This window comes from Sceloporus occidentalis, unplaced genomic scaffold, assembly GCF_023333645.1.
Source record: "Sceloporus occidentalis isolate IW3139 unplaced genomic scaffold, rSceOcc1.0.p SCAF_9, whole genome shotgun sequence".
Lineage (NCBI taxonomy): Eukaryota > Metazoa > Chordata > Lepidosauria > Squamata > Phrynosomatidae > Sceloporus > Sceloporus occidentalis.
The window spans coordinates 37,704,590-37,731,446 of NW_028316989.1; the positions used below are offsets into that span (position 1 = coordinate 37,704,590).

The 26,857-nt window shown below is 41.2% G+C and overlaps 1 protein-coding gene across 2 annotated transcripts in view; it reads left to right on the forward strand.

Moving 5' to 3' along the window:
* SCG3 (secretogranin III) overlaps nucleotides 1-26,609 on the forward strand; it is a 36,728-nt gene extending 10,119 nt beyond the window's left edge. For both annotated transcript variants that reach the window (XM_089538825.1, XM_089538826.1), the window contains 6 exons: nucleotides 644-797; nucleotides 3,339-3,455; nucleotides 15,936-16,013; nucleotides 19,413-19,538; nucleotides 21,020-21,100; nucleotides 24,628-26,609. In XM_089538825.1, coding sequence (XP_089394951.1) covers nucleotides 644-797; nucleotides 3,339-3,455; nucleotides 15,936-16,013; nucleotides 19,413-19,538; nucleotides 21,020-21,100; nucleotides 24,628-24,746 — 675 coding nt within the window. In that variant the 3' untranslated portion in view covers nucleotides 24,747-26,609. The remainder of the gene's footprint in view (nucleotides 1-643; nucleotides 798-3,338; nucleotides 3,456-15,935; nucleotides 16,014-19,412; nucleotides 19,539-21,019; nucleotides 21,101-24,627) is intronic.
* Nucleotides 26,610-26,857: the final 248 nt, after the last annotated feature.

Genomic DNA, 26,857 nt, shown 5'->3' on the forward strand with positions numbered 1-26,857 from the left:
TCACCCTCTGACAACATCTGGAGGACTACATAATTCCTAGCGCTAGTTACAAGGGTGTCGTTCCAGAAGGAGCGATATGAAGGCATTCTCCCCCAAATAAGAAATATAACTTTTCCTTTAGCCCTCAAATTTCTAGCATTGGAGAGAGTGGGACGCTGAAAATCATTTACACATTGAACGGTCATACTTGCTCTGCTTACATTCCCTTGTTAACTTTGCTTGCTCCTTTTCTTTGGATGCCTAAATTGCATTTCTAAATGTTGGATTGAAGTTTAAATTACCGCAATGCTACAAACTGGGGAACTAAAAGAAAAATTCATTGGGGAGGGTCAGAATCCTTATTTAAAGGGATAATGCCCTCAGTTTGCTCCTCCTCTACAGCAGTACCCCTATCTGGTGACAGCCATCTGCTTATCTTGTAACCATCAACCCAAATGTTTAGTTAATCAATCAATCAATCAATATCCTGCTTTTCCCCCATAAGGTACCAAAGCAACTAATCTAAATGGAGTCATTCATGTCAATTACCATCCTTGCTAGTTCAAAAGATGGAAAAAATAATAAGAGCAGATGTGAGTTAGTGACTCTCTTTTATTCTGGTGTCCATATTGACCTGCTTCTATTCTTAATGTCTTGTATGAAGGTACCAAAAAACACCGAGCAAGATGATACGTTAGATAACGCGTGGGCATCCTCCAACATCTTAGAAAGAAGAAATGAGCTGCCTCCTGAGGATAACTTTGAAGATCTCCAGTATTTCCCTAATTTTTATGAACTACTGAAAAGCCTTAACTCCGGTGAGTATCACAACAAGCTTTGGCAAAACATCTGAGAATGTTTCCAAATGCATGGGCATCTCAGATATAATAATGTGTATGCTGGTCTTGAAATTCATTTCAATATGCCTCCAGTGGGAATGAGTCTTGGACAAGCTACTTTTTGGGACCACGGCTCATGGTGGTGCTGGATGGGGTGGAGGGTGTTTGAGGAGATAGTACCCAAAAAGGGATTTCCTTAAATCAAATAATTGGTCCAGTTCACTCAGATGATGGTTCCTGTGTCAGTTCAGCTGTGAATCAACACCGGGGTTTAGTCTGAACTTTAATAGAGCTGGCCAAGATGCTGAGCACTGTCTCCATAAGTCCAGCTTGCACAAACCTAAAATACCAAATTTAACAGCTCTGTGACAGTGTAATAAAATGAATGGAGCTGAACTGAAATCAGCAGGTAAAACAAACCTGTGATGGTGATTCTTGGAATTGTGCTTTTTAAAAAAGGAATGTTCTCAAGTTCAGAATTCAGTCACTGCTCCTTCTAGCTCAGACCTGAATTAGGAAGCAAAAGATACTCCTTAGCATTGTGCTTTTGAGAAGAAAAACAGAGCAACACAAAAGTTAACATGTAAATCACTTCCTCCCTTTCAAGGGTCACACAAGTATATATACTCCACATACTTCCATGCCACCAGCCACAGATGCAAGTGAAATGTCAGGAATACATTTTTCCAGAATATGACCACATAGCCCAGAAAAACCCACAGAAAACTATGGATGCTGGCCATGAAACCTTTGACTTCACGGGGGGGGGGGGGGGGAATCACTTGAAATGAACATTTGTGGCAACATTGATCAGGTTTGGTTTACGGTTTAATTCAAGGCAGGTTTACTCAGAATTAAATTCCACTGTGTTTAGCCATATTTAATCTACAGGGCAGTCTTCTTTAACTTAATCCTCAGTGAATATTGTGGCTGAGTAGGGTTTTTGAACACACACCCACACGTGCACGCACACCTACACACAGAGAGAGACAAACACATTCACTTACGTATCTTCAACTACTGTAGCCAAATCTGAGTTTTTTCTCATTGTTGTTGATCCTGACTCATGGTGATCCCACGGATGAGACATCTCCAAGACTCCTTCTCTTCCACTGCTTGCAGCTTTTTTCCAGCCTTTGAAATTCAGATATACACTGCCCTTGAACATGGAGGCTCCATTTCACAACTAACTCCTTCTCAACATAGGCAGGCTCCAAGTTCAGCTGGGCATTCACGCTAGGCTAAGTGTGAACTTTAATGGAGCTATCCAAGTCACTGAACCATATCCCCATAGGTACAGTACATTGGATAAGGCATTTGAAGTTCAGACTAGAACACAGAACAGGTCCACTGTTCCCAGTGCTATGGATCCTGCCAGCCGCCCCTGATCAAATACTGTGACTGGGGCAGGGTGGGATTGGAGGACATAAAATATGGAGGCTGGGCTACAACCACAGCTGGATTGCTGTCTGAAGCAAAGGATGGGATGAAATCCCCCATCTCCAGGAGTGGGAACGGTGCAGCCTTCCAGAGACTGATGGATTACATCTCTCTCACCATTGGTTCTGCTGGCTAGAGCAGATAGGAATTATAGCCCAATAACATCTGTTAGGCTGCAGACTCCTGACCCCATCCTGTTTCCTTTTGCCTTGCATACCACTAGAATATGGTTCTCAAGCATTTTTTAAAAATTGAATTCATCCCATGTGCTAAAAGAGATTTTCTCAACCTTAAAGGTACAGCAGCCTTCTCCTCCCTTAAATGAGATTGTCTTAGAATAGGCGAGGGCAACTTGTGGACTGGAATGCAACTGTCATCATCCATAGCTATCATAGCTACTGTCTGTAAGGGACGTCAGACGCCAACAACTTCAGAAGGATCATACATTGCCTACACCAACCCTAGAGACAAAGTAATTCGTAAACCAGGGATCTAGCTAACCTGGATTCTATCTGGGGTCACCTGCCATCACCTTCTGCCCACCAGAGTGTCCAATTCACAATCATGGTTAAACCAGGGTTTGGTTCCAGAACCCCTGTTGATACCAAACTTTATGGATGTTCAAGTGTATAAAAATTGTGTCCTTTATATAAAATGGCAAAAACAAAGCTTCTTTTATGGAATTTATATATATTTAAAAATATTTTCAAGCCATGGATGGTTGAATCTGTGGATAAGGAATCAGTGGATATGGAGGGCTAACTGTAATTAACACATAAAATAAAATTACCATCTTAATATCATAATTTATAATCATTTTATTCATTTTTATATAATTTTCATCTGTTGAGGAATTAAATGTCTCTATACAGGCATTCAAGGATAATCTTGAACAATTTATGTTGTTAAAAAACAGGGAGGGCCTCTCCTGGGACTAAAACAGCCCAAGGGATGCCAAAAATCTGTGTAAAATGTATTTGAGGCATCTCAGAACCAAAACCTTGTTTCGGGGACTGCAGTGGGAGTGTGTGTCCTTCCAAGGTCTCCTAATTTAGTTGAATGTTTTGTTTATCTCTGTAGAGAAAGAAGCCAAGGAAAAAGAAACGCTGATCACAATCATGAAGACTTTAATAGACTTTGTGAAGATGATGGTTAAATATGGAACTATCACACCAGAGGAAGGTGTTTCATATCTAGGTAAGAGCACATTTGGAACTTCTTATAACCACGTTTTGTGTCATTTGTGCTATGAATATGTTGTCATTTCTTCATCACCAGGAATGGTTCCTGTCACGGCTGCAGCTTTGGATGACAAGTTATTTTAAACACTTTGAAGTGCCGCTTGTCTGTTCTTGTTCTTCATGTAAGGCTGCCTAAATCAGATTATGGTAAATAAAGAGGTGCTCACCATAAACTGGGACGAAGAATATTCATTCTAGTGGCCTTTTACAGAACCAAAAGTTACTTTTTGGACTGCCACAGTGCATACTGGCTAGATGGGATTCTGGCTAACATAGTTCAAACAGTAACTTTCCCAAGCTCTCATTCTGCATCGCCAGAAAATAAAGCATTTCCCAACCTCAAACTTTCCAACAGAAAATCTACATTTCAGAGCCAATTACTCTGCTGTTACTACCATTAATGTTAAACCACTTATCAATATTGCTAGAAAATACTGGGTACCAGACCTGTGTCCAATCACTTGAATTTTTCAAACTCACCCTAATAGGATTGGGCTATGATCACAGGCATGAAATGAGTTGACCACAACCATGTTTGTCACAGTGCAGAATATGGATAAAAGTGGAATGACAAGCAGAGACTTCTTTTTTAAGGAAGAGGTTTGACTAGTTGCTCTACTGTTCTTAATAATGCTGTTCAGCACTTGAGCCCAGAGCATTGTTTCTTTTGCAACAGTTTTAGTTTGTCAGTGGCAGCTTGTGGCTTTCAGGCAATGTGCTATCCAAGAGCCAGCCTAGAAGTTGAACCTGCTAGGAGTAGACTCCAGCAACCTAGAACCCAAACAGACAGGCCAAAATAAAGCTGCTTCGGGTCACTTTGGAGGTATGCTGTTTAAATGACACACTCATCTTAAGAGGCCAGAAGCTGCACCAAAGCTACGCTACAGTCCTTAGGACTCAAGTGTGGCTTTGGTGCAGCTTCCAGCCACTTGGGACGCCTGCATCATTTAAACAGCATACCTCCAAAGTGACCCGAAGCAGCTTTATTCTGGCCTGCTGTTATGGCCCCTAGATTGTTCTATAACATTTGAACCTGGATTGGATACATGACCTTCTGCCATAGAAGCCACCAGCCACCATGGAACGTTTCTTGTTATCAGTGTTGTCATATTTGTTTCAGGATTTGTCACAGTGAAAGCATTGGGTGTGTGCTTGTGATCTGGTTAGAGGAATGAAGACAAGATGAGGAAATGATATGATAGCATTTCTGGTCAAGCTGGGTGCTGGTGCAGCCTACTGGGGAGTGTATGAGGGTGAAAAGTGGCTCCCATCCCTTCTACAGTTACCCATCCTGACAGTATAAGATTGCAACCTTACTCATCTTTTGGGATGCTCAAATAGCTTGGTGCTTCCCTGAAAGCTGACGCAGAAGGAAAAAGCGTGAGTACTCTTTCTTGGGAAAGTGCCAGCATCTCTTTTCAGCATCTGCTCTGTGATATCTATAAGGGAGTGAGAAAGAATGTTGGCTGGAAACCAAGGATAAGCAGCAGAGCTGTTATCTCCCCATCCCTCACTTGAAAAGCTCTCACCCTTCCCTATTGCCAAATGGAAAGCCACTTTTCAAACTTGGGGGTTTCAGAAAACCATTTGTGATGCAGCCTGATGGGGAGATACTGCTGCTTCTTTAGAGGGGAAGGGGAAAGTGGGAAGAAAAACCCACAAAAAACTACCAATTATGGTCTTTTTCAATGGTACTCACTTTGGGAGCCTTAAGTAGCTGCATCACTATGCCCCCAGTAATAGAGAATTGTAGTTTGAGTGTAGGACATCTGGAGATCGGAGTTTGAATTCCCACTCATACATGGAAACTGACATGGTGACTTGGGCAATTTACACTCTCTCAGCCTCAGAGGGAGGCAGTGGTAACCCTCTTTTGTTTGATAAACTGTTTGGTAAACCTCCTTTGAACAGATCTTGCCAAGGAAGCCTACAATAGAGTCACCATAAGTCAGAGTGGACTTGAGGCGCCCAACAACAACAGAACTAAGCAGAGAGGGTAGAAAAGGAACCAGAGTGGTGAGGGAAAGGAAGTGGTCTGGATGGTGTTGGGAATGCCTAACGGTCATTTTACCCATGATCCCATTCACATTCAAGAATTATAGTGCTATTATTCCACTTTAACTAGCATGGTTCCATCTTATGTTGTAGTTTGGGGAGGCACTGGAGAACTCTGGCTAGGATTTCTCATGCTTATCCCTAAACTGCCAATCCCAGGATTCCATAGGATGGAACCATGGCAGTTAACATGGAATAGTAGAACTATATTTTTGAAGTGTAAATGGGCCCCAACTAACATTCTTGCTGTGTTGTTCCATTTACACATAGATATCATTTGTAGCTCTGGGAACAATTGTGTGATTCCAATGAGCATGTGAGGCAGCCCTAAGGAAATATAAGCCACAGCTGCGACCCAGGTCCATTTTGCTATCCCCATCATAAAAGCAGCCAATTGTAGCAGAAACTATTTTAGCAGAGGTTTCCCTTTGCTTCACTGATGCCCCATTTTTAGCATCACTGCTGAGAAGTAACTCTATTTTTGACCTTCAAAACAGTGATCTGATATCCCCCAGAGTTTTAAAAACCATGAGAATATTAGCTTAATGTAGTGGCGGTGGGGAAGCAAAGTGCTTTCTTCTCAAGGTTGCTATGATTTGTAGAAAGGGTTTAATTGCTGGCACAGTTGCTGCACTCTGGGAAGAGGAAACATGGAGACAATATCTAGAAAATCAAAAGGCAGTTCTTTGAAACATAATCTAGAAAAGAGGACCATTTGACATTCCTCCAGAAAGAACCAGTTGCAGACCAGGGTGAGCATTCAGGAGAATTATTCACTCTTCCTAATAGTAGGGTCAATCCTGGTTGCTGTCTTTCGGGGGCAACAATATCCCCTCCCTCTGTTTATGCACCGAGGACAAGGGCAGTGGGGCTTCATGGCTTTCAAATTAATGGGCATGGGAGTTTGCTCTGGCTTCATTCATTTAAAGGAACTATCCAGGGTGCTAAATCCTGTCCTGGATTATGCTCAGCATCCTAGGTAACTCCTTTAAAGTTTGAGTGGATTTACTACCCCACTGATATGAGACCCACCAACCACCATTTGACCAAAGCCAGTTGACTTGCCACAGCCTTCCTGCATGTATCTTGAGTTTGAATGTGTTTATTGCTAAAAGCTTTAAGCCATTACAATTCAATATACTTAAGGTAAAACACCAACTAATACAATGCAATAACAATAATACATCGAACTCTAACTACAGGGAACCAGCAAGTGATACAAAGAATATACATGCAAAAATATAAAATTCATCTTTAATATAAATTAAAGATGTTGTTTGTTTGTTTAATTTTTTTAATTTCCTGCCTGTATCTGGAGCACCAGCAGCCACTGATGTTGATGGGGCTGTACAAGAGGCTCTGTTTTTAGAAGATTTGCCTTAAAATATCTCATGCCGGACAGCTTTTAGAGCTGAAGCTACAAGCCTGAATTATGCATCTCAAGTAATAAATGATTTACGAAAGCAGATCACATGCTTGGGGGGAGGAGGAGGAGGTTCCTGGTTTGGCAATCTGCATAGACCGGACGTTTAAAAGCACATCTTGGCAACAGCTGGTCTGAGATTTGAAAGCTTGGCATGATGTCATCCTTGCAGGATCACACTCCACAGGGAAACAGTCTTGCGGCATTGCTCAATGAATGATGCTATTAGATCTCTCAGTGGGCCCAGAGTTATTCTGGGGAAGGGAAGGAAGACGACACGCCAACCATAAGCCAGTTGGTTGCTTTCTAGCCAGAAACACTTCAGAGCATCCAGGGATCCCATGGTTACCATGCAACTATGGGGACATCCCTATGTATGCATGTGCCTTCAGGTCACTTGTTGACTTATGATGATCCCATGAATTTCATAGGGTTTTCTTAGGTAAGGAATACTCAGAGATGGTTTTGCCACTTCCTCCTCTGGATGGCCATCTGTCAGGTATGCTTTGTTTGAGAGTTCCTGCATGGCAGGGGGTTGGACTGGATGGCCCTTGTGGTCTCTTCCAACTCTATGATTCTATGATTTTTATAACCAGAGTTGATCTCACTTAACTTCCAAGATCAGACAAGATCTGGTGCCTATGTGAAAATCTCTGTTTCAGTCTCATCTACACTTTCTCCCTGTTCTTGTTATACACTTAGTTATGAGGATTTATGCATCCACCCCTGCACTGTAATCCCTGCACATTTTAAAACACATTTTTCTTAATTTGTGCATTTACTGCTCAATTTACCTAATTTACACAACTTACCCCCAGTGTGTTTGTGTGTATTTTCATTGAATTAGGCACATTTAACCATTAGCATTTAAAAATACAGTGTGCCTTTGCCTTACATCAGGTTCTGTTCTGGATCCCGCCACGTAAGGCAAGTTCCTTGTATGCTTGAGCCCCATTGAAACTAATGGGGATTGTGCACGTGGCATGGCACGTGCGCCATGGGCACGTGTGCCATTTCCTCTTCATCGTACGGTTTTCAGCGTAAGCTGAAAGCCGCATATAGCGCCCCCGCATATGATGCAGGCGCACTGTATATGCACTGTTCTGTATGTGCTTTATTTCTTAGAAATGCCCCTAAAACCTACAAATGTGCAAATGCTTAGGGTAATGTATCCTCCTGCAGCACTACAAGAAGGAACGGCAGAATTGTTACTTGGGTGGAACCCGATGGAACTGCATCTCCATCCCTAGAAAACTACATTGCTGGGTCTGCCATTCCTACAGTTGCAGCGGGTGGTCTGCATGGCAGTGGGTCAACTTTAAAGTCTGAACTTAAAAGGAATTAGCTGGAGTGCTGAATCTTATACCCAAAATATGGGATATTGATGACCTGCCTTATATCTCATTGTCAGAGAAAGGCAGGATATAAATTATTTAAATAAATAAATAAATAAATAAATAAATAAATAAATAAATCTCTGATGTCAGCAGTTTGGCACCAAAGAGATAATCATATGGCTATGAAGGATGTTATAATTCAACGACATAGCCCTCTTAGTCTGGAAAATCAGTATGCAAAGGGATCTTGTGAGACTAACCAAAAGAAAGAAGCTGCTAACATGAGCCTACATAGACATGAGTCTATGTCCTCAGATGGATGGGTGGAGCAGAGGGTCCAGGGAGAGACCTATATAAACAGATTATGAGAGAGAATGTCAATAGAAATGCAAAACTTTGTGGGTATAGAGATGAGGCAACAAGTTCAGTTTTAATTATGGTTCTTGGATGACAAAGGCAGGAGGAAGGATGTCGCCTAAAGCCAATGTGAGCAGATAACCATATGAATAAGTCTTGGAATGTAATGTGGGAACCAGAAAGGTGATATGATGAACCCTCATGAGGCCGAGGGGTTAGCTAGTTTATAATGCGTGTAGCGTGCCAGGAAGCTACCCACTATTGATGGACTGGGGTTTATGAATGCATTCCAGCTCTGCTATTTCTCTTTCCAATTTCCCTTTTTTTTGTTGTTCAAGGACTACTGCTCTGAGATCTGAAATGGAATGCCCAGGAAGACTGAGGTGTTCTGCAGCTGGTTTTTGTGTATTTCCATCCCTAATATCTCATTTATGTCTATGCATCCTCTGGTGCTGGCCTGTTTGCCCAAAGTAGAGTACTGAAGGGTATTGTTGACACTGGATGGCATACATCACATTGGAGAGCAAGTTAAAGTCCCTCTAATATAGTGGGTGATGTCATGAGGTCCTGTGATGCCATTTCCTGTCTTGGCAGAGCTGGCATCTAGGTTTGTGGCAAGGTCTTGTGCTCATCTCCACATCTGTGTTGTGTGTCCTCTTGTTGGTAAGTAACTGTTTGAGACTGGGAGGCTATCTGTAGGCAAGTAAAAACCTGCCACCAAGAATCATTGAGAGGGAAGCATTATCGTCCAGAATAGATTGGAGTTCATTGATACATCTGAGTGGTCTCAGTTGGGAACTGTATGTAACCACTAGTGAGGTTCTATAATTTTTCTGTTTTTGGTTTGTTTTGTAATAGATTAGTCTTCTGTACAAGTCTTGCCTTGTAGATTAGGGTGTTGTTGGTTTTTTTACCTCACATGGTGGGTACTGTAGCTTGAGGAAGGCTTCTTGTTATTTCATGAGTTTGGTGTCTCTGTCTTCTGGGTCTGAGCAGATGAGATTATATCAGAGAGCTTGGCTGTAGACTATAGATCTGGTAGTGAAGGATGCTCTTAGGTCTAAGCATAAGAACTGAGGCAGGAATAAAGGTAATTTTTTAAAAAACTATGTTTTAATTTTAAAAATAAGGGAAATCAGTGTGGAAACTATGTGCAGAAAATGAAAACCTCTGCATAGATCAGGAGTTTACAATTTCTGTTCCTGAGCCGGAAGGTTTTCAATTGTTATACTTAACAGCGGAACTGACTGGGCTTGGCCAGGCATTGATTTATCAGCACATAACATAATTAATGAAACATGAAGGAGAAAACAGAACTTAGCAAAAGGAACATGAGTAAGTAGAGTAGCAAGAAACAGTACAGTAATCCAACCCAGCACCAGGGATCAAAACTGTCAGGAGTTTCCAATGATCAGACAAAGGACACTAGCTGCCTGTTGTGGACTCAAAATGGAACTACTTCTCCCAGAATGGGATGCCATTTTATCCTCCACCTCAGGTGGCAAAATGTCTTGGGCTGGCCTTGGCAAAGTCATTGCATTCAGGTGATGGCTGGGGGCTCTTTATAACTCTGGACCAGTGGAAATGAGGTTCTGTTGTGGACAATTAATAAGCAATGAGAGTTTTGGAGTTAACCATTGTCCTCTTTTGTTGCTGGGATGGAGCCATCTATATGTCATCTCCCTTCATTTTGCTGAGCCATGTGCCTTCACGCCACCTGCCTTAGTCACCAAGGTCACACTCCTCCTTCATGGTGACTCACCCATTCCATTTCCTTAGCCTCCTGGCAACTGACTACTGTTTTGATTGAAAATGGATTTGTACAGATGCTACCATATGTCTTGTCTTCCCCCATGTTTTCATCTTCTTTGCCAAGCCAGGCAGGTCCCACCACCTACAAAGAAGGTCCATAATGGGCAGCATATGGGGAAGTGTTAAAGAGCATACTTAATCCCCAAATGACAGCATGGCTAGTGCATGTGACTGAGAATTTTGAAGCTATGTGCTTTTTCTTGGAAGGTATTGACCAAGATCCTACATTGAAAAGATAGTTCATAATGATCACAATTGGCTCATTAGTGAACCGTGGCATTAAATAACCAAATGTGCAATGCTCATGTGCACCATTGTGCAACCATGTATGGTAAACATGCACACCAAAGTGTAATGGTGCCACATGTGCAATGCCAGCTGTGTAACCTTGGATTCAATAGAGGCATTCCACATCAGACAAAAATGCAACATTGCAGAGATTTTTTTTTCCAAGCCACTGTTTGCTGCAACAAAATGACCTTGACTTTGCTAATTTTATGTGTATGTTCATTAAAGTGGACTGTCAGCATGGTGACCCCATGAATTTCATAGGATTTTCTTAGAAAAGGAGTACACGGAGGTTGTTTTGCCAGTTCCTTCCCCTGAAAAATAGCTTACGGCACCTGTTATTCATTGGCAGTCTCCAATCCAATTACTAACCAGAGCTGTCCCTGCTTAGCTTCTAAGATCTGGTGCCTTTAGGTCCATGAGCTAATTGATAAATCAACATAGATGGCCTAATTACTTCAGTGGGTTCCTTTTAAGGTAGGCCAAGGTCCAAGGAGAACCTTTTAACATGGGCTTCTTCTGTCCAAACGTAGCTCTAATCCTTGCAGTAGATGTGGTGTGGGAGTGGATCTTCGAAGCAACAATATTTTTGTGAGCTATTCCTCTTGCAGGACAAAGTATTTGGTTTTTGTTAGGCAGTTAGCATGCATTCACTTTACAAAAGTCTTGTTCTGGGTGGAGATGAAAATGATGATAAATAATTTGCTGATAGGGATCAGCATACTTGCCTATATATTTGGGGTCTCTTTGAGGGCATGGCTATGGGATCTGCCATGTACTTCAAGCTGAGCTATTATACCAGAGTTGAATACATTCTGCCAATTAGGGAGTAATTACATGATTTACAGCCAAGTGGGTGGAGTTGTGCCCACAGAAATAGAACCAGGCCTTAAAGCTCTCCTATCCACTTCTCCCCATCTGGAACATGGGAAGGAGTGAATGACTGCGGAATCCATTGTTCTGATGAATGTCCATTTTTCAAAGCACTTTTGGATGCTTGAAAAGCTCCTCATTCTATCCACAATTTATCTTTCAACTGCTCTAGCTCTGCTTTGAATTTATTTTTAATTTTTCTTTCATTAAATGTCATTCCACCCTCTTATAGTGTTCAGAAATTGTTTCATGTCAGCTGGCTCATTTATTTTTACCTACCAATCATTTTACATTGGACTAACCAGTGCCTTGGTGCCATCCATTCAGTGGGCAGTGATCTGAAAGACTTAAGATCCCATGAGACCTCTCTTTCTGGCCTTCAAGTGTCAAAGCTTCTTCTGAGCTCTTGCCATACTCTGATTTTATGATAATGAGATGTGAAATGATTTCTGAAAGTTGAATCTACTAAAATGTAAAAATGGAGTATAATTGCACTTTTTGGAAACACTAGTAACTAATTCATGGGTGATCATTTTCCATTCTTTTACTGCAGTAATACTGAAAGGAGTGGGAGAAACTGAGCAGCAGCCCAGAGAATATTTTTCCTACAGCAGCTGCTCCCAATCTGGCACCCTCTCAATGTGTCAAGCTACAACTCTCATCATCCCCAGGAGGAACAGCCCATGATTCATGAGTTAGGATGATGGAAGTTCAGGCCCAACACCTCTGGGGGTGTTGGAGGAGTTGGAGGTTGGAGGAGGCTGCCCTACAGAATGAGTGTCTGCCACCAATGCTTTGATTTGCTTTGCTTCCAAATTATACTGACAAGTGAACAAGTGTGGGCTGGGGAGAAAACAGTGCCTTTCAGGCATATGTTGGTTATGCAAAGAAGAGAGCCGCCTTTTTGGGAAATGTTGTGGATGCTCTCTGGAAATGTCTGCAGAGGAATGGTGGAAAGGAAGAGCAAAATCTCTGCTGTGCAGTCCACTGTTTATTCTGTTAACTGCCCGGGTGGGTGGATTACTTGAGCTGGTGGCCATTTTAATAATATGGCTGAGCATTAGCTTTGGATGCATTCTGCCTGAGGATTCCCATGAGTTTTGGGTTTTATTTTTAAATAAGATGAGACAGCAAAGCCTTATGAAACTGTTCAGTCTATGCCCAGCTGCTCCGCAGAACTTATTTATAGAGACTATTGTAACGTTAGGGGCAACCTTGAAGGAATGCCTTGAGGCCATTATTTACAGGTATATTTCAGTTACGGGCTAAAGAACCTAAAGGTTATTTTCAAAGAAGTAGCTGTATTAGGAAAGAAGGAGGGGGAGGAGGAAAGTGGTAGCACCTTTACAACTAACTGGTTTATATTTTTGCATGAAAATGGAGGTGACCTGGCTCCGCAGATGGTGCCACCCAGAATAATATGGTTTCTTGGACCATGGTGTGGGGTTTCATGAAGATGGGCTTTTGGCAAGGGATGGGTTACAATTCACAGAAGTGAGCAAGAATGTTTTTGCTAAAAGTCTGAAAAATCTGATCAGGAGGGTGTTAGCATTCTTGAGTGCAGGAGTTCATCAAGTACTGGAGATAATAGCCTGATTGTTATAGCATGATCACTAAAAGTCAACATGGATTTCTCAAAAACAAGTCATGCCAGACCAATCCCCCCGCCCTGCCCCCATTTTGGTAGAGCTACAAGCTTGATAGATGAGAGGAATTATGTGGATGAAGCATCTCTTGATTTCAGTAAGGCCTTTGACAAGGCCCCCCTTGCTATTATTGTAAAAAAGCTAGTAAAATGTGGAATAGACAATGCAACTATCAGCTGGATTTGTAGTTGGTCAATTGACTGAACCCAAATGGTACTCATCAATGGTTCCTCCTCTGCCTGCCCAAAGTTTTATTGTAAATGTATGTTGTTTTATGCCCCTTCCTATCTGTATTTAGCTTACAGCAGGTGGTAGAATCATGTTTGTTGTTGTTAACCACCTTTGAGTCAATCTCAACTCATGGCAACCCTGTGGATTAGACATCTTCAAGGCTCCATATCCTCCCCTATTCTTCTAAATTCATGCAGATGTATACCTGTGACCTCCTTAATAGTGTCCATCCACTTGCATGAGACCTTCCTCTCTTTCTACTTCCCTCCACCATTCATAACATTATTGTCTTTTCTAATGAGTCATGCCTTCTAATGCTCCCAAATGTTGTTGGACTACAACTAGGGTTGCCAGCTAAAATAAGGGACAGGGCTTCTTTACCTTTAATAATTGTGTAGGAGAGGGAATTTCAGCAGGTGTTATTTTTCATGCAAGCAACAATGGCTGGAATTCCTTGTTTTACACGGCTATTTTTATACAGTAGTTCTGTCCCTTATTTCACTTGGCAACTATGATTGAAACTTCCAGCAGCCCAAGGAATGCTGGGAGGTGCAGTCCAAGAAGGCGACATGGTCCCTACCTCTGGGTAACTATTCTCAGGACCTGAACAGACAGGCCAAAATAAAGCTGCTTCGGGTCACTTTGGAGGTATGCTGTTTAAATGACACACGCATCTAAGAGGCCAGATGCTGTGCCAAAGCTGTCCTTCAGTCCTTAGGACTGGAGTGTGGCTTTGGTGCAGCTTCTGGCCTCTTAAGATGCATGCATCATTTAAACAGCATACCCCCAAAGTGACCCGAAGCAGCTTTATTTTGGCCTGTCTGGGCCCTCAGTCTTCCAGATGTCTGTGCATAGGATCCCAAATCTTTAATCTATTGACCTTCATCCCTACCAAGCTGGGCTATTTTGTTGAAGCTATTCTTAGCAGTGAAAGTTATTGCTAGCATCCCGAGTTCTGGAAGTATTTGCTTTTATTAGCACTATTAGAAATAGGTAGCCAGATTGGGGAAAAGGTTGCTGCTTTGATGAGTTTAGCGTCTTACTCTGCTTATTAAAAGTTGCCAAGGCAACTGACCCTGGCAATGACATCAGGGCTTATTAAAACCCCAACTAGGACACCCAGTTGCTTAGCTACTGTCCATGAGACTGGCATTTTTGCAGATGACTCACTCCATTAGGATAACGCAAAGCATATCTTGTATATACACACATGCTGCCCACAGCTGGTGGGTATATACGTCAAGTCTGGATCTGAAACAAAACCAGTCCCCCCCCCCCCCTTTTATTTTTATTTTAAACTCTCAACAGAAGGCAACAAATCCTGCTCAGCAGAAATTTAACTCTTGAGAAGTTATTCTGCATTTTTTTAAAAAGCAAAAGCTTAGTGGAAACCTTTATTGCGTTGTCTGATATGTTTGGCAGGGAGTATCTCAGTTAATCCCCTGTCGTTCCACTTTCTCAACGGCTTTTAAAATGTCCCAGTTTCTCTATCTCCTATTTCCCCCCATGCTGTCCTGTCTTACTTCAAGATGGCAAAAGTTATTAATAAAGAAGAAAACACAAGTCAGGAGAAGCTGCAGCAGTTTGCTTTTTGCCTGAAACGACTGGAAAGGGGCAAGGTGCTGCCTCTTCCTCCTCCTTTGCTGAACTCACTGAGTGCAAACTACTTTTACACTTTGAATTCTGGTGCCACAAAAAACTACAATTTCCAGAATTTGATAGCACTGAGCCAGAGAAGCAGGCATGCAGGAAACCCTTGATGTCTACAGGCCCATTGTCCTAATAGTAAAGGGGTGAAGGGGGAAATTTTATACTTGGTTGAGAATCATTTTCCAGTAATTTTTAAAGGCTATAGAAACTATTGGTATTCTTGCCTAAGAGTGCCAGGATGGAGTAGTGGTTTAAGTGTTGGACTGGGATGCTGAGAAACCAGGGTCTGAATCCTCACTCAGCCATGAATGCCTCTGTGTGACCCTGGACAAGTTACACTCTCAGCCTAAGAGGAAGGCAATATTAAACCACCTCTGAATAAATCTTGCTGAGATGGATTTGCAACTAAAATGGGTATACTCACTATGCCCTTTTTGTTGACAATAGAGATGAGTAAAGTATGTGAGAGAAAAGAGAAGTAAGAATCTGATGAAATCAGGCAATGTGAGAGAATGATTGCCAATAGAGGAATAACAATGAATTTTAAACTGCAATATTTTGATTTTATGCTGGATGATTTTAATGTGTCCTGTGTCTATGTGTTTCAACAATGTGTTTAAATGGTTTCATGTGTTTTAATCTATATGGTATTATTAATAATATAAATTGTTGTTGTTGCTGTTATACTGGAATGTCTCTGCTCTTGTGAGATGATAGCGCTGAGTTGGCTCCGCAATTAATTACTTTCTGCTTCTGCATTCTAGAAAACCTGGATGCAATGATAGCTCTACAGACGAGAAAGAAACTTGAGAAGCCCGGTCCCAAAACCAAGCTCCTGTCAGGTACTTTATTATACAGTTATTGCATCATGGCTCTTTAATAGATCTGTAAAAGAAAGCATTTCAGCAGATATTGTTTGTTACCTGGTTGTTGATAAGCAATGGCTTCCCTCTAGTTTGTGTGTGTGTGCACCTTAAAGTCACTTATCAACTTACGTTGACCCCATTAATTTCATAGCATTTTTTTAGGCATGGAATACTCAGAGGTGATTTTACCAGTTCCTTCCTCTGAAATATAGGCCCCATACAGACAGGCCAAAATAAAGCTGCTTCAAGTCACTTTGGAGGTGTGCTGTTTAAATTATGCTTGTGTACTGAGAATCTGGAAGTTGCACCAAAGCTGTGCTCCAGTCCTTAGGACTGAATCATGGCTTTGGTGCAGCTTCTGGTCTCTTAGGATGCATGCATCATTTAAACAGCATACCTCCAAAGTGACCTGAAGCAGCTTTATTTTGGTCTGTCTGTATGGGGCCACAGCCTACAACACTTGGTATTCATTGACACAGTAGTAGCCTGGGCTGATCCTGTTTAGCTTCCAAAATCTGCTGGAATCTGGTGCCTACACACAGGAACCCTCTCCAGTTTTCAGCCCAGCAATTCTATCCTATACTGCCTTGTCTGTATCTGTTGTAATTTATTCCCATTTTGCTCTCCCACATTTTTTTATTTCTGATGGTCTTACCCAGGAAAAGCCTGTATAGGGAAACTTTCACTCCACTAGTGAGTCCAGAGTTGAGACTGTGAAAAGTAGTTGAATTTGCCTTCCATTTAGGTCATTTAATTAATGATCCATTGTCTGCTGGACAATGAAAGTAAACAGGGTTTGGCTACCAGTCCTGAAAAACCCCAAAATCAGGACCGAGGAAATGCAAATGAAAACCCAAGGTGAGGGGGAGTCCCAGCAGACAATGGATCATTAAATAAATGGACACCTTGTAGGCCTTGCCATTCAATAACAGAACAATACACAGATTAACATGCAAATCACCTCCCCTCAACCAACAGTATATATACTCCACTGTCTTCTATGCCAGCATTCTCTGAAGATGCCAGGCACAGCTGCTAGCGAAACATCAGGAATAAATTCTTCCACAGCATAGCCTGAAAAAGCCACAAAAAACTATGAATGCCAGCCATGGCTACCAAAGTGGAAATCTTATGAAAAGTGGGGGCTAGTGAAAGGTTAAAAAAAATATTTGAACACGTTTTTGAAGACACTTGCAAGAGGTTTCTAGAAAAGGTTCCGATGTTTTTGTTTAGCTGACCTTGTTGTTTCCCTTCACAGTGCATACTGTTAGTGTTGAGTATAAAGTTTGCTGAAACATATTGAAGTGCTCTTTTTCTTTTCTTTTCTATTTTTCGTTTTTAATGTCTCTATAAGTCAACAGGTAACTTGAAGGCACATACACACATATTTTTTCATGTTACTTCTGCCTTTGGTATCACATTTTTGTTGAAGGAATACTGTCTAGGAACACATTGATTTTGTTAATTGAGGCATGCCTGTCCAATGTTTTCAGTAAATTCCTTCTATGACCCATTTTTTCCTCTTTGCAAGGGGCCCATTCACACTACAGAATGATAGCACTATTATTCCACTTTAGCTGCCATTATTTCATCCTCTGAACAAATCTGGCCAAGAAAATCCTATGATAGGGTTGCCATAATTTAGAAACAGCTTGAAAGCATATAAAATTACCCTATTTTATCAATACCGGTGCAGATGTACAAATAACAACAGAGAATTGTAATTAGGTTGTATTTGAGCAAGAACACAGTAAGGCAACCAATAATGTGGATGTTTATGTCCAAAGTTGAAATATGTGTTTGCTGCACAGACTGTTGTCCAAGAGCTTGTTACTCTAAAAGGTGGGAGACATTTTTGGTCCCCACTAAAAATAACAATAAAATGCCTCTTTAAAATTTGGGGAAACTATAGCTCATAAGTAGGCCTGCAAGAGGAGGGTAACTTGCAAGGATCTTTCACCTGTTTATACCAGTACTATCTGCAAAGAGAGTTCCAGTTTCAGTAAAATAAGTTGTTTTATTTAGAAAGCGTGCAAGAGAGCACACAAATGTACAAGACCTGCGACAAACTAAAGAATCATACAAGGCTACAGGAAAGAAAGATTTGAAAAGCTGGATAAAGGAGTTTATCACACAGGAGGAATTTGTCTTAATTTAGAATGAAAAGAAAGTGGGGCCAGAACGCATTCATGTGAATCCGCTAGTTCAGCGAATGTATGTGAATTCAAATTGCGTTCAAACTGACTTCCCATTGCCCAAAAATAGCTTGCCATTGCTCGAAATTGTGTGTGGTAGTCTATCACACAATTACGTGAAACCCCATGATTGCATTCGGATTGCCATTGGATTATACTTCCAGTTTCCCTTGTCTGATAACGTTCAAAGAGAAATCTGGGGTTGAAAAGGGTAATAATTACTGATCCTGAAGAGGGAGGTCTATGGAAAACGCAGTGTCTCATACAGCATCTGAGGGTCGCACTGGCAAAGTGGAACTACTTATACCTCATTTTGTGCCCTTGAATGGTGTTACCAGAAGGTGTAACAAAGCTTTCATGGCTTTCCCACAGGATGGACAAAACAGGTCCAGAAAGCTTGATGGGTTTGGCACTAATGTGTCAATGCACTGATAGCTTTGAGACAGTACTACGATAGTCCACCAGGAAGGGGGATATGGGAAGATGGTCATGAGGTAACATAAGAGTATGGCCTTTGATGGCTTTGTGATGGGGCTCTTTTGTTCCATTGCAATAGGAAATGCACAGAGCTTGGAGGATAGTTGAACGGCAAATCCATCAGCACTTGTCTTTCTATCTAGGTCTCCACATGCCCTCCAGTCAGCACAACTAGGGTATGCAGGCTGTCTGGTCAGCACCACCTCAACACATGCTAGACTCTAGATATTAATTATGAAAACCTGATATCCAGCTTGAGAAGTGTAGGATATGCTAACAAGTTCACTGTTGGTGGGCACCTCAAAGCCCCTTCTCCTTTTCTTACAATCTTAAACCAGAGAGCTGTTCAAATAGAGGACTGTCTTTACCAGAATAGGACATATGGCCATGCTAAAAAAAGAAGCAGTTGATCATGGTGTGAGATCTTCTGCTTGGCTTGGTGGTACTCAAGCATGCCAGTTGCTGGCCACAGTCCTCAAGAAGCCTTTCCTTCAATTTGTAACAGACAGAACCATAAGCAAAATGGATGCCCTTCAAAGATTTCTGCCTGAGGTCTTGGAAAACTACTGACTAGCCAAGTACTGCTGTAACCTCTTAACAGAAGGTGTTAAAATCCTCTTACGTACAGAATGAGTTAGCCACTGTATGTCGAATGTTCAGATGATAGAAGGGTAAAGAGATGCTCTGTTTGCAACCTCTCTAGACAAGAGCACTGAAGAGACTGACAGCACAAAAGCAGCAGCAGCTAAAATGGAAAAAGAATATGAAACACTGAAAGATTCCACAAAAGTTGAAGAACAAAACACAGGGAACAATGAAGAGCCCAAAGGTAAGAACGACCCTCCTTTCTTCTCCTTATCCTGATATCTGTAGGCAGGAGGCCAAGAATTCAGAGCTTGGGATTCCTTGTAAGACGAATGGATATTCTGAAACCATCAATAGTGGAGCAGTGGTGCTCAATGATCAGAGCATCATCTTACCACTATTAATAATGATGGCTTCAGCATGTTATTGCTCTCATTCTCCTAGTGCTGTATAATTATTACTATTGCCAACCCTCCTGGGTCAGATTAAAGGTCTTTTGTGATGTTTTGGACTACCTTACAAGGCTCTCACTGTGGAGACCATTGGCCAAGTCACCCTATTAGGCTACATCCACACTGCAGAAATAATCCAGTTTCATTTTGTGAGCTTTGGCCCAGCTTTCAAGTCTATTCAGGTCATTTTGAATTTTGATCCTGTCCTCTGGGGTATTAAAGTACAGTTCTTACACTGACCCATGGATAAGCTGACTCAGGCTTTTAGGGTTAATTTTTGACTATATACAGTGTATGTGTATACACAGAGAGAGAGAGTATATGTCTGCCTGAGAATTGAGGTCTACTGTGTCGCACCAGGAGAATTAATACATTGTAGGAGGATATGGAACAGAGCCTTCTCTGGAGTGCTACCCTAGATATGAAATAACCTCCCTATAGAAGCCAATGATAGTATCATTTCGTTGCCAAGTCAAAACATGGCTTTTTATTAAAGCCTCCAGGCGTAATTTATTTTATCCAATTTGCACACATGGTACAGTTGCCATGATATTAAACTGTTTTTACTAGTTTTAAACTATCTTGTTTTTAGCTGTTAACTATTTTAATGGTTTTTTTAAATTTAAAAAAAATGTTGTTACAGTATTTATTGTTTTAAATTGATTTTATTGCAAGCTACTGTGAGATCGTTGGATGTAGAACCAGTGCGATGCAGTGGTTTGAGTGTTGGACTAGGACTCTGGGAGACCAAGGTTCTAATCCCGGCTTGGCCATGGAAACCCACCGGAAAACCCTGTGATAAGTTTGCCTTAAGGTCACCATAAGTTAGAAATGATTTGAAGGCACACAACAACCACAATAAATATTTTAACGATAAATATATAAGTTCAGAAAGGAACTATTTCAACCTCTGCATTTTTTTAACATAATGCCCAGTGAACAGCATTGCATACAGCATTCATCATGCTACAGCAACTAAATAATGGAGTCATAGGTGGACCTAACCATACCATTTCATGGAACTAGCCTTTGGGAACTGCCATTTTCTAACTCAGTATCAGAAAAATGCTTATTGGTCCAAGCTGTAGAATATAACCAAGTTCATCAGATGCTCACATCATATTCTCTAGGTTCAGCACAACCTTATTTAATTCAATGGATTTGGGCAAAATTAGGTGCTCTAAAGGCACGAGATCCCATCCGTTCTTGGAAGCAAAGTAGGGTCAGCGCTGGCTTGTAAGTGGCTTCATTTATTTCCTTTTTGCCTTTGAAGGGAAAGCAGAGGCGTATTTGGAAGCCATCCGAAAGAACATAGAATGGCTGAAGAAGCACAACACGCAGGGAAACAAAGAAGGTAAGATGTGAGAACCAGATTGTTGTGATGAAAAGGAGGCAGAGAGCATTCACTTTGGTGTTGTATTCAATAGCATGCAAAGCCAATATCATCGCATCTTGGATCGACACAACTGGCAGGTATAATCACACAACTGAAGAAACTAATTCTGATATGACAAAATTGATATGAATGGGAAACCAGTGGATATTAGTATGGGGTTAATTAAAGAAATCTGAAATAAGACTGAAACTCAGTCTTCATTAAATGAAGAAAAATAGGGCAAGAGATGCTGTGGCACATAATACATTTGGTACAGAGACTTGAATTATTAATCTGTCAAGCTCTCCAATGAATCCCAGGGAAATGTTATAGCAGTGTTCCTTAGGCATAAATGTTAATTGAGGCGACAGATGGGACGATATTACTGATTTTCGCTAATGTGCCCATTATTGTACTTTTCTACAGAACTTAACAGAAAGCAGGATGTGCCTTGTCTGTTAATTATAATAGCACCGCAAAACATATTTACCCAATTATCCATAATAAAAGATTTTGAAGGCATTCTTCATCTGGAGATGCTGAAATGAGCATGAAGGTTTCCTTACATGTTCACTTCAGATAAATTAACTGAGCAGTTATAAAATTCTGTTAAAGGCCCTGCAGGAAGTGAATGCTATAAATACGATGGCTCTGTCATTAGCTTTGAGTTTACAAATATATTCACAGTACGTTGACTAGAATATAGAAACTTAAGGACAGAGCTCCTAATTAGAAGCTGAAGGTTAATATAAAACTATAACAAGAGCTTGGGAAAGTTAGTTAGTTTGATTTCATCTTGCAGATACTTGCAGTTAGCATACCCAGTGACTCTAGCACCTGTGAAACTTCAGAGGGTAACAATTGCATATTTCTAAAATCTATATAGGACCATTCAACAAAATTTGTAGTTATGTAAGTTTCTTAGAATTCTCTGCTAGAGAGAATTATAGCACCAAAGCTAAGTAGCAGAGAATTCTAAGTACCACACCAATAACTACATATCCCAAGATTTTATAAGATTGAGCTATGAGTTGGGGTTATAGACCGCCGCTTTGAGGCGGTCTGCCGCCGCCGCCGTTTGCGCCGTGCAGGAGCCGAAGCAGCCACATTGCGCGGCTCCCACACGGACCAAAAAAGAAGCTCCAAAATGGAGCTTCTTCTTGCGGCGCCTCTGTGACGTCGCGAGGCGCCAGGGGCGCATTCGCGACGTCACAGACGCTGCGACATGTTCGGACGCACAGCGTGTGGAACGGCCGGCGCCATATTGTACGGACAGAGTCCGTATTAGGGCCAGGGGAGTCTAGAAGAGACGCCCCTTTTTTAAAATGGGACGTCCTGCGGACGTCCCAAGTGCCAGTCTGTAACCGGCCACAGTGGTATCAAACTACTATAACAATATACTATTGAGTGTAGAGAGATCTTGTAGCACCTTTGAGACTAACTAAAGAAAGAAATTGGCAGCATGAGCTTTTGCAGACTTAAGTCTACTTCCTCAGATGCATTCAGTCCGAATTCATCTACTGAATATACTATTGAAACACTCACAGATAAACAAACTCTCTCTCCTCTCTCTCTTTTTCTCCCTCATCATTCTCTATGCCTCCTTCTGTCTTTTTTGTTGTCTCTTTTCTTTGGTCTTGAAGATATTGTTTAAAGGGGGCTTATTAATCCACTTAAAATTATTTCACCTTTTCACTAAGTTTGCATAATTAAAAAAACGCAGTGAGCCTAATTTAAAACACACTATCCAGGTTGTTTTAAAATAAAAGCAACAGTGGATATGCTCCAGGAGTAATTCATTTTAGGTTGGCCTTCCCCATTTCCAGTTTTGGGTCCCAAACCACCATTTGAAAATTTGGTGGCCAGCTCTCCTAATTTACAAATGATAGTCCAGAGGACTGTCTGTACAGTCCAGCAACTGTACAGTCCAAGTCCAGTTGAAAGCTTAAAAACAAACAAGGAATTGGAGAAAGAACATCAGGAGGTGAGAGTTTAGGGCCATCAGTAGTTAGCAGACTGAGAGCCTGTGCAGACAGGCCAAAATAAAGCTGCTTCGGGTCACTTTGGAGGTATGCCGTTTAAATTATGCATATGTCCTAAGAGGCCAGAAGCCATACCAAAGCCACTATCCACTCCTAAGGACTGGAGTGCAGCTTTGCCGCAGCTTCCGGCCTCTTAGGACACATGCATCATTTAAACAGCATACCTCAAAGGGACCAGAAGCAGCTTTATTTTGGCCTATCTGTACAGGCCCTGAGTTAAATCAGATATTAATGGGAATGTGTATTTTCTCCATTAAGCTCATTTCTCTCACACAGTAGGATTCCTTTCCTCTGAGTTATCAGTTTCAGCAAGGAGACCTGCAAATTAAGGAACCATGCAGACTGCCCCTTTTATAGCCAGATCGGAGCTGTGACAAGCGCATGCTGTAGCCCTGCAAAGGGTGTGATAACTGCAGTGCCATGGCTTTATGGCACTGCTTCAGTGCTGCATCACGACGCTGTGCTCCATGTGGTGTGGCGCATGGCATCACACCAGCCTGAGGGTGGAGCCAGGGCATGCATCATATGGATGCTACGCCCTGACTATGCCCCCAGGGCAGCTTTTCTTGCCAGTCTGCACACCCTCTTAGTCTAGCTTTGTTTTAATAATAATAATAATAATAATAATAATAATAATAATAATAAACTGTTTATTTATATACCGCTTTTCCTCGAGATCAAAGCCTATTCCTATTACCAATTACAGTGGGCCCTTGGTATCTGCTGGAGTTTGGTTCCAGGACCTCTCTGGATACCAAAATCTATGGATGCTCATGTCCTATTATAATAGCGTAGTGAAATGGTGTTCCTTATATAAAATGGCAAAATGAAGGTTTGGTTTTCATAATTTATACATTTTTAAAATATTTTCAAGCTGTGGATGGTTGAATCCAAGAATAATGAATCCTTGGATATGGAGTGCTGACTGTACAAACCGAAGCTCTTCAAATCACATGCATACACACCAACTATCATGATTTGGTTGGGACAATCCTAATTAATCCTCTGCCATCTCATTTTTTCAGGTGCTTCTAATAAGTTCCCGTTTCTCTTTCTTCCTCCCATTTTCCCTCTTCATCCTCAGCTTAATTCAGTGGTTGAAAACTGAGTTCAAAGTGCAAAAGCACTCAACTGATTCAGCAGCAGGGAGTGAAAAATCTTGTACTTCTCAGGAGGCTGAGACAAAAGTAAACCTCTGCAGCCTCTCCAACCTTTTGTGTTCTTCCTCATTAATACCTTTTGCCACTTTAATCACACTCTTGATGTTGCTTGGCTATACATGTCCCAGTTTTTATCTGTGAATTGTTGTAGGTCATGCATATGCTATAAGAAACAAATGTTTCCAAAGGCATTATTAGGACACCTGCCTGAGACCTCAAATAGTTGCATTAAACCATTGCAGTGAGAATTTGAGGCAGACCAGATGTGTGGTATTAGTGGTATTAATTTATTCTTGCATTCCAGATTATGACCTTTCCAAACTTCGAGACTTCATTGATCAACAAGCAGATGCTTATGTGGACAAGGGCATCCTGGATAAAGAAGAGGCAGATGTGATCAAACGGATCTATGGCAGCCTGTGAAGAAGAGAAGAGGCAATGTCTCCTGAAACTGTAGGGGATTCTAGTCTAGTTCCACCCACATCTAGTTCTATGACCTACCACCTTCTTCCTCCCCTCCCCTGAAGAGATTATTAGAAGTATCCTGTCTGCATTGTACTGAATATTTTCAGGTTACATTTTTTGTTGTCATTAACAATCCACAATGGCTGCATATTCATTCTTTCCTATACCTTAATCATCCCATCTAAGGCAGAATTTTGCTGCCTGTTCTATAGTTAACAGGGTAAAATGCTGACACTATATTCCCTTTAGCCTGACTTCTGACATCATGCTGCTCTTCTAGAAAGGGCCACTGTTTCTAGATCTCTGCGTGGGGAAGGCGGCAGAAACCAACCTCTTAACATCATTTGATGGCTTTTTAGGGATACTATACTGTAAATTTACAAAGGGCATTATTAAGGTCGAAGGAAAATAATCTTTCAACTCACTATTTGCAAGGAAATCTCATATTCAAGTTCCCATTTGTTGTGACTAATCTTTCATATCCAACTTGGTCCTGTTGGAACGCATCATTATAGTATATCACAATTTCCTTGCTATGTGTGCATTCTGTCTTGTGTCTCTGTCTGTTTGCCATTGAAGTAGTTGCTCTATGTTCAGCACTGCATCAGCTCTTACAGGGAGAAAGAACTGTATCATCACAGCATTGCTACAGTCAGGTACAGTAGCAATGTCACGGACTCACTTCATCGCTCTTGAATAAGTGCTATTTCTCCATGCATGTCTAAAGAATGGAATTCTTGATGTGAGTAGCCTAAGGACACATGTACATAACTGTTGATTTCTAAGGAAAAAGCAAAAATGTTTAAAAACAAACCATTTGAGGAGCTTAGAATTAGAGGTGTGCTTGGGACTTTGGCCTAAACCAAACTGGTGGCCTCTAACTACAGGAATATAAAGGTTTTTAAAGAGTTCCTGGAGATCATCGATGATGGGACTGTATATACATCCCTTACTGTAGAACAGCCACCAATGAAAAGACCCTGGTCCTAGCTTCCACATATCCAACAATTCCTTCCTACAGGGCCATGAGAGTAGATCTTAAACGTCAGACAGGTTCATACTGGTGCAAACAAGAAATAATCATACACTTGGCAAATGTGTGTGCTGTCTTGCTTAATGAGGAAAATGGCTTAAAGAGGACTCCTTTCTGACTTTATTTTGGAAAACCATGTTTTGTTCCAGTTCCCTGCTTTGCAATGGAAACCAACTGGGTTATCTTGGGTAAGTTTCACGCTCAGCCCCGAAAAAACCCATAATAGCTTTGATCAAGGATTGCCATAAGTCAGAAATGACTTGAAGGCACACAACATTTTGTTTATCCCTATTATAATCAGACTCCAGCTCCCCAGGTCAGTTAATTTTAATCCAGTATAAAACTGGAAAGAACAGAAACAAAATCTAGGACCTTTCAATCAGTCTCAAGTTTCACACATCCAGCTCAACATTAAAATGCTGAAGCAGCAGATGATGCCCTGCTGCATGAAAGCCCTGATGGATGCCATTGCCAACTCTTGCTGGCTTTTTGAAAACTGAAATCCATCTGTCTGCATTTTGCTTTTTCCACTAGGATTTTCCTGTAATTGTCAAAAGGTAAAATGATTTGTTTTTAAAAAATTGATTTGCTGCACGATTTCAAAGCAACCATTTTCCTTTTCCACTGGACAATTTTTCTTTCCACCATCAAATTTATTTCATACCACCTTGAGGTGTACACAGTCCCGACAAATAGTGTACACATAAAATAGTAAGCAAACTATTTAATCAATATAAATAAAATTAAATAAACAAATGGTCTTAATGTTTCAAAATCAATCAATAAAACAAGAAAGAAAAGATGCCCACAGTTTACACTGCAACTGGCAAAATGGAGAGCAGCACTATTCTTTTCAATTAAATGCAGGTTGCATTTTTATAACTGGTGGGACATATATGCACATCTTTTCTTAGTAGAAGAAAAATTGTGGCATTTTAAGACTTCCTGGAATTCTCTTGCTATTACCCAGTAACAATTTCTTTCATGACTCTTGATGTACGGTATGAATCACAGAAGTAGAACTCCTTCAAATATA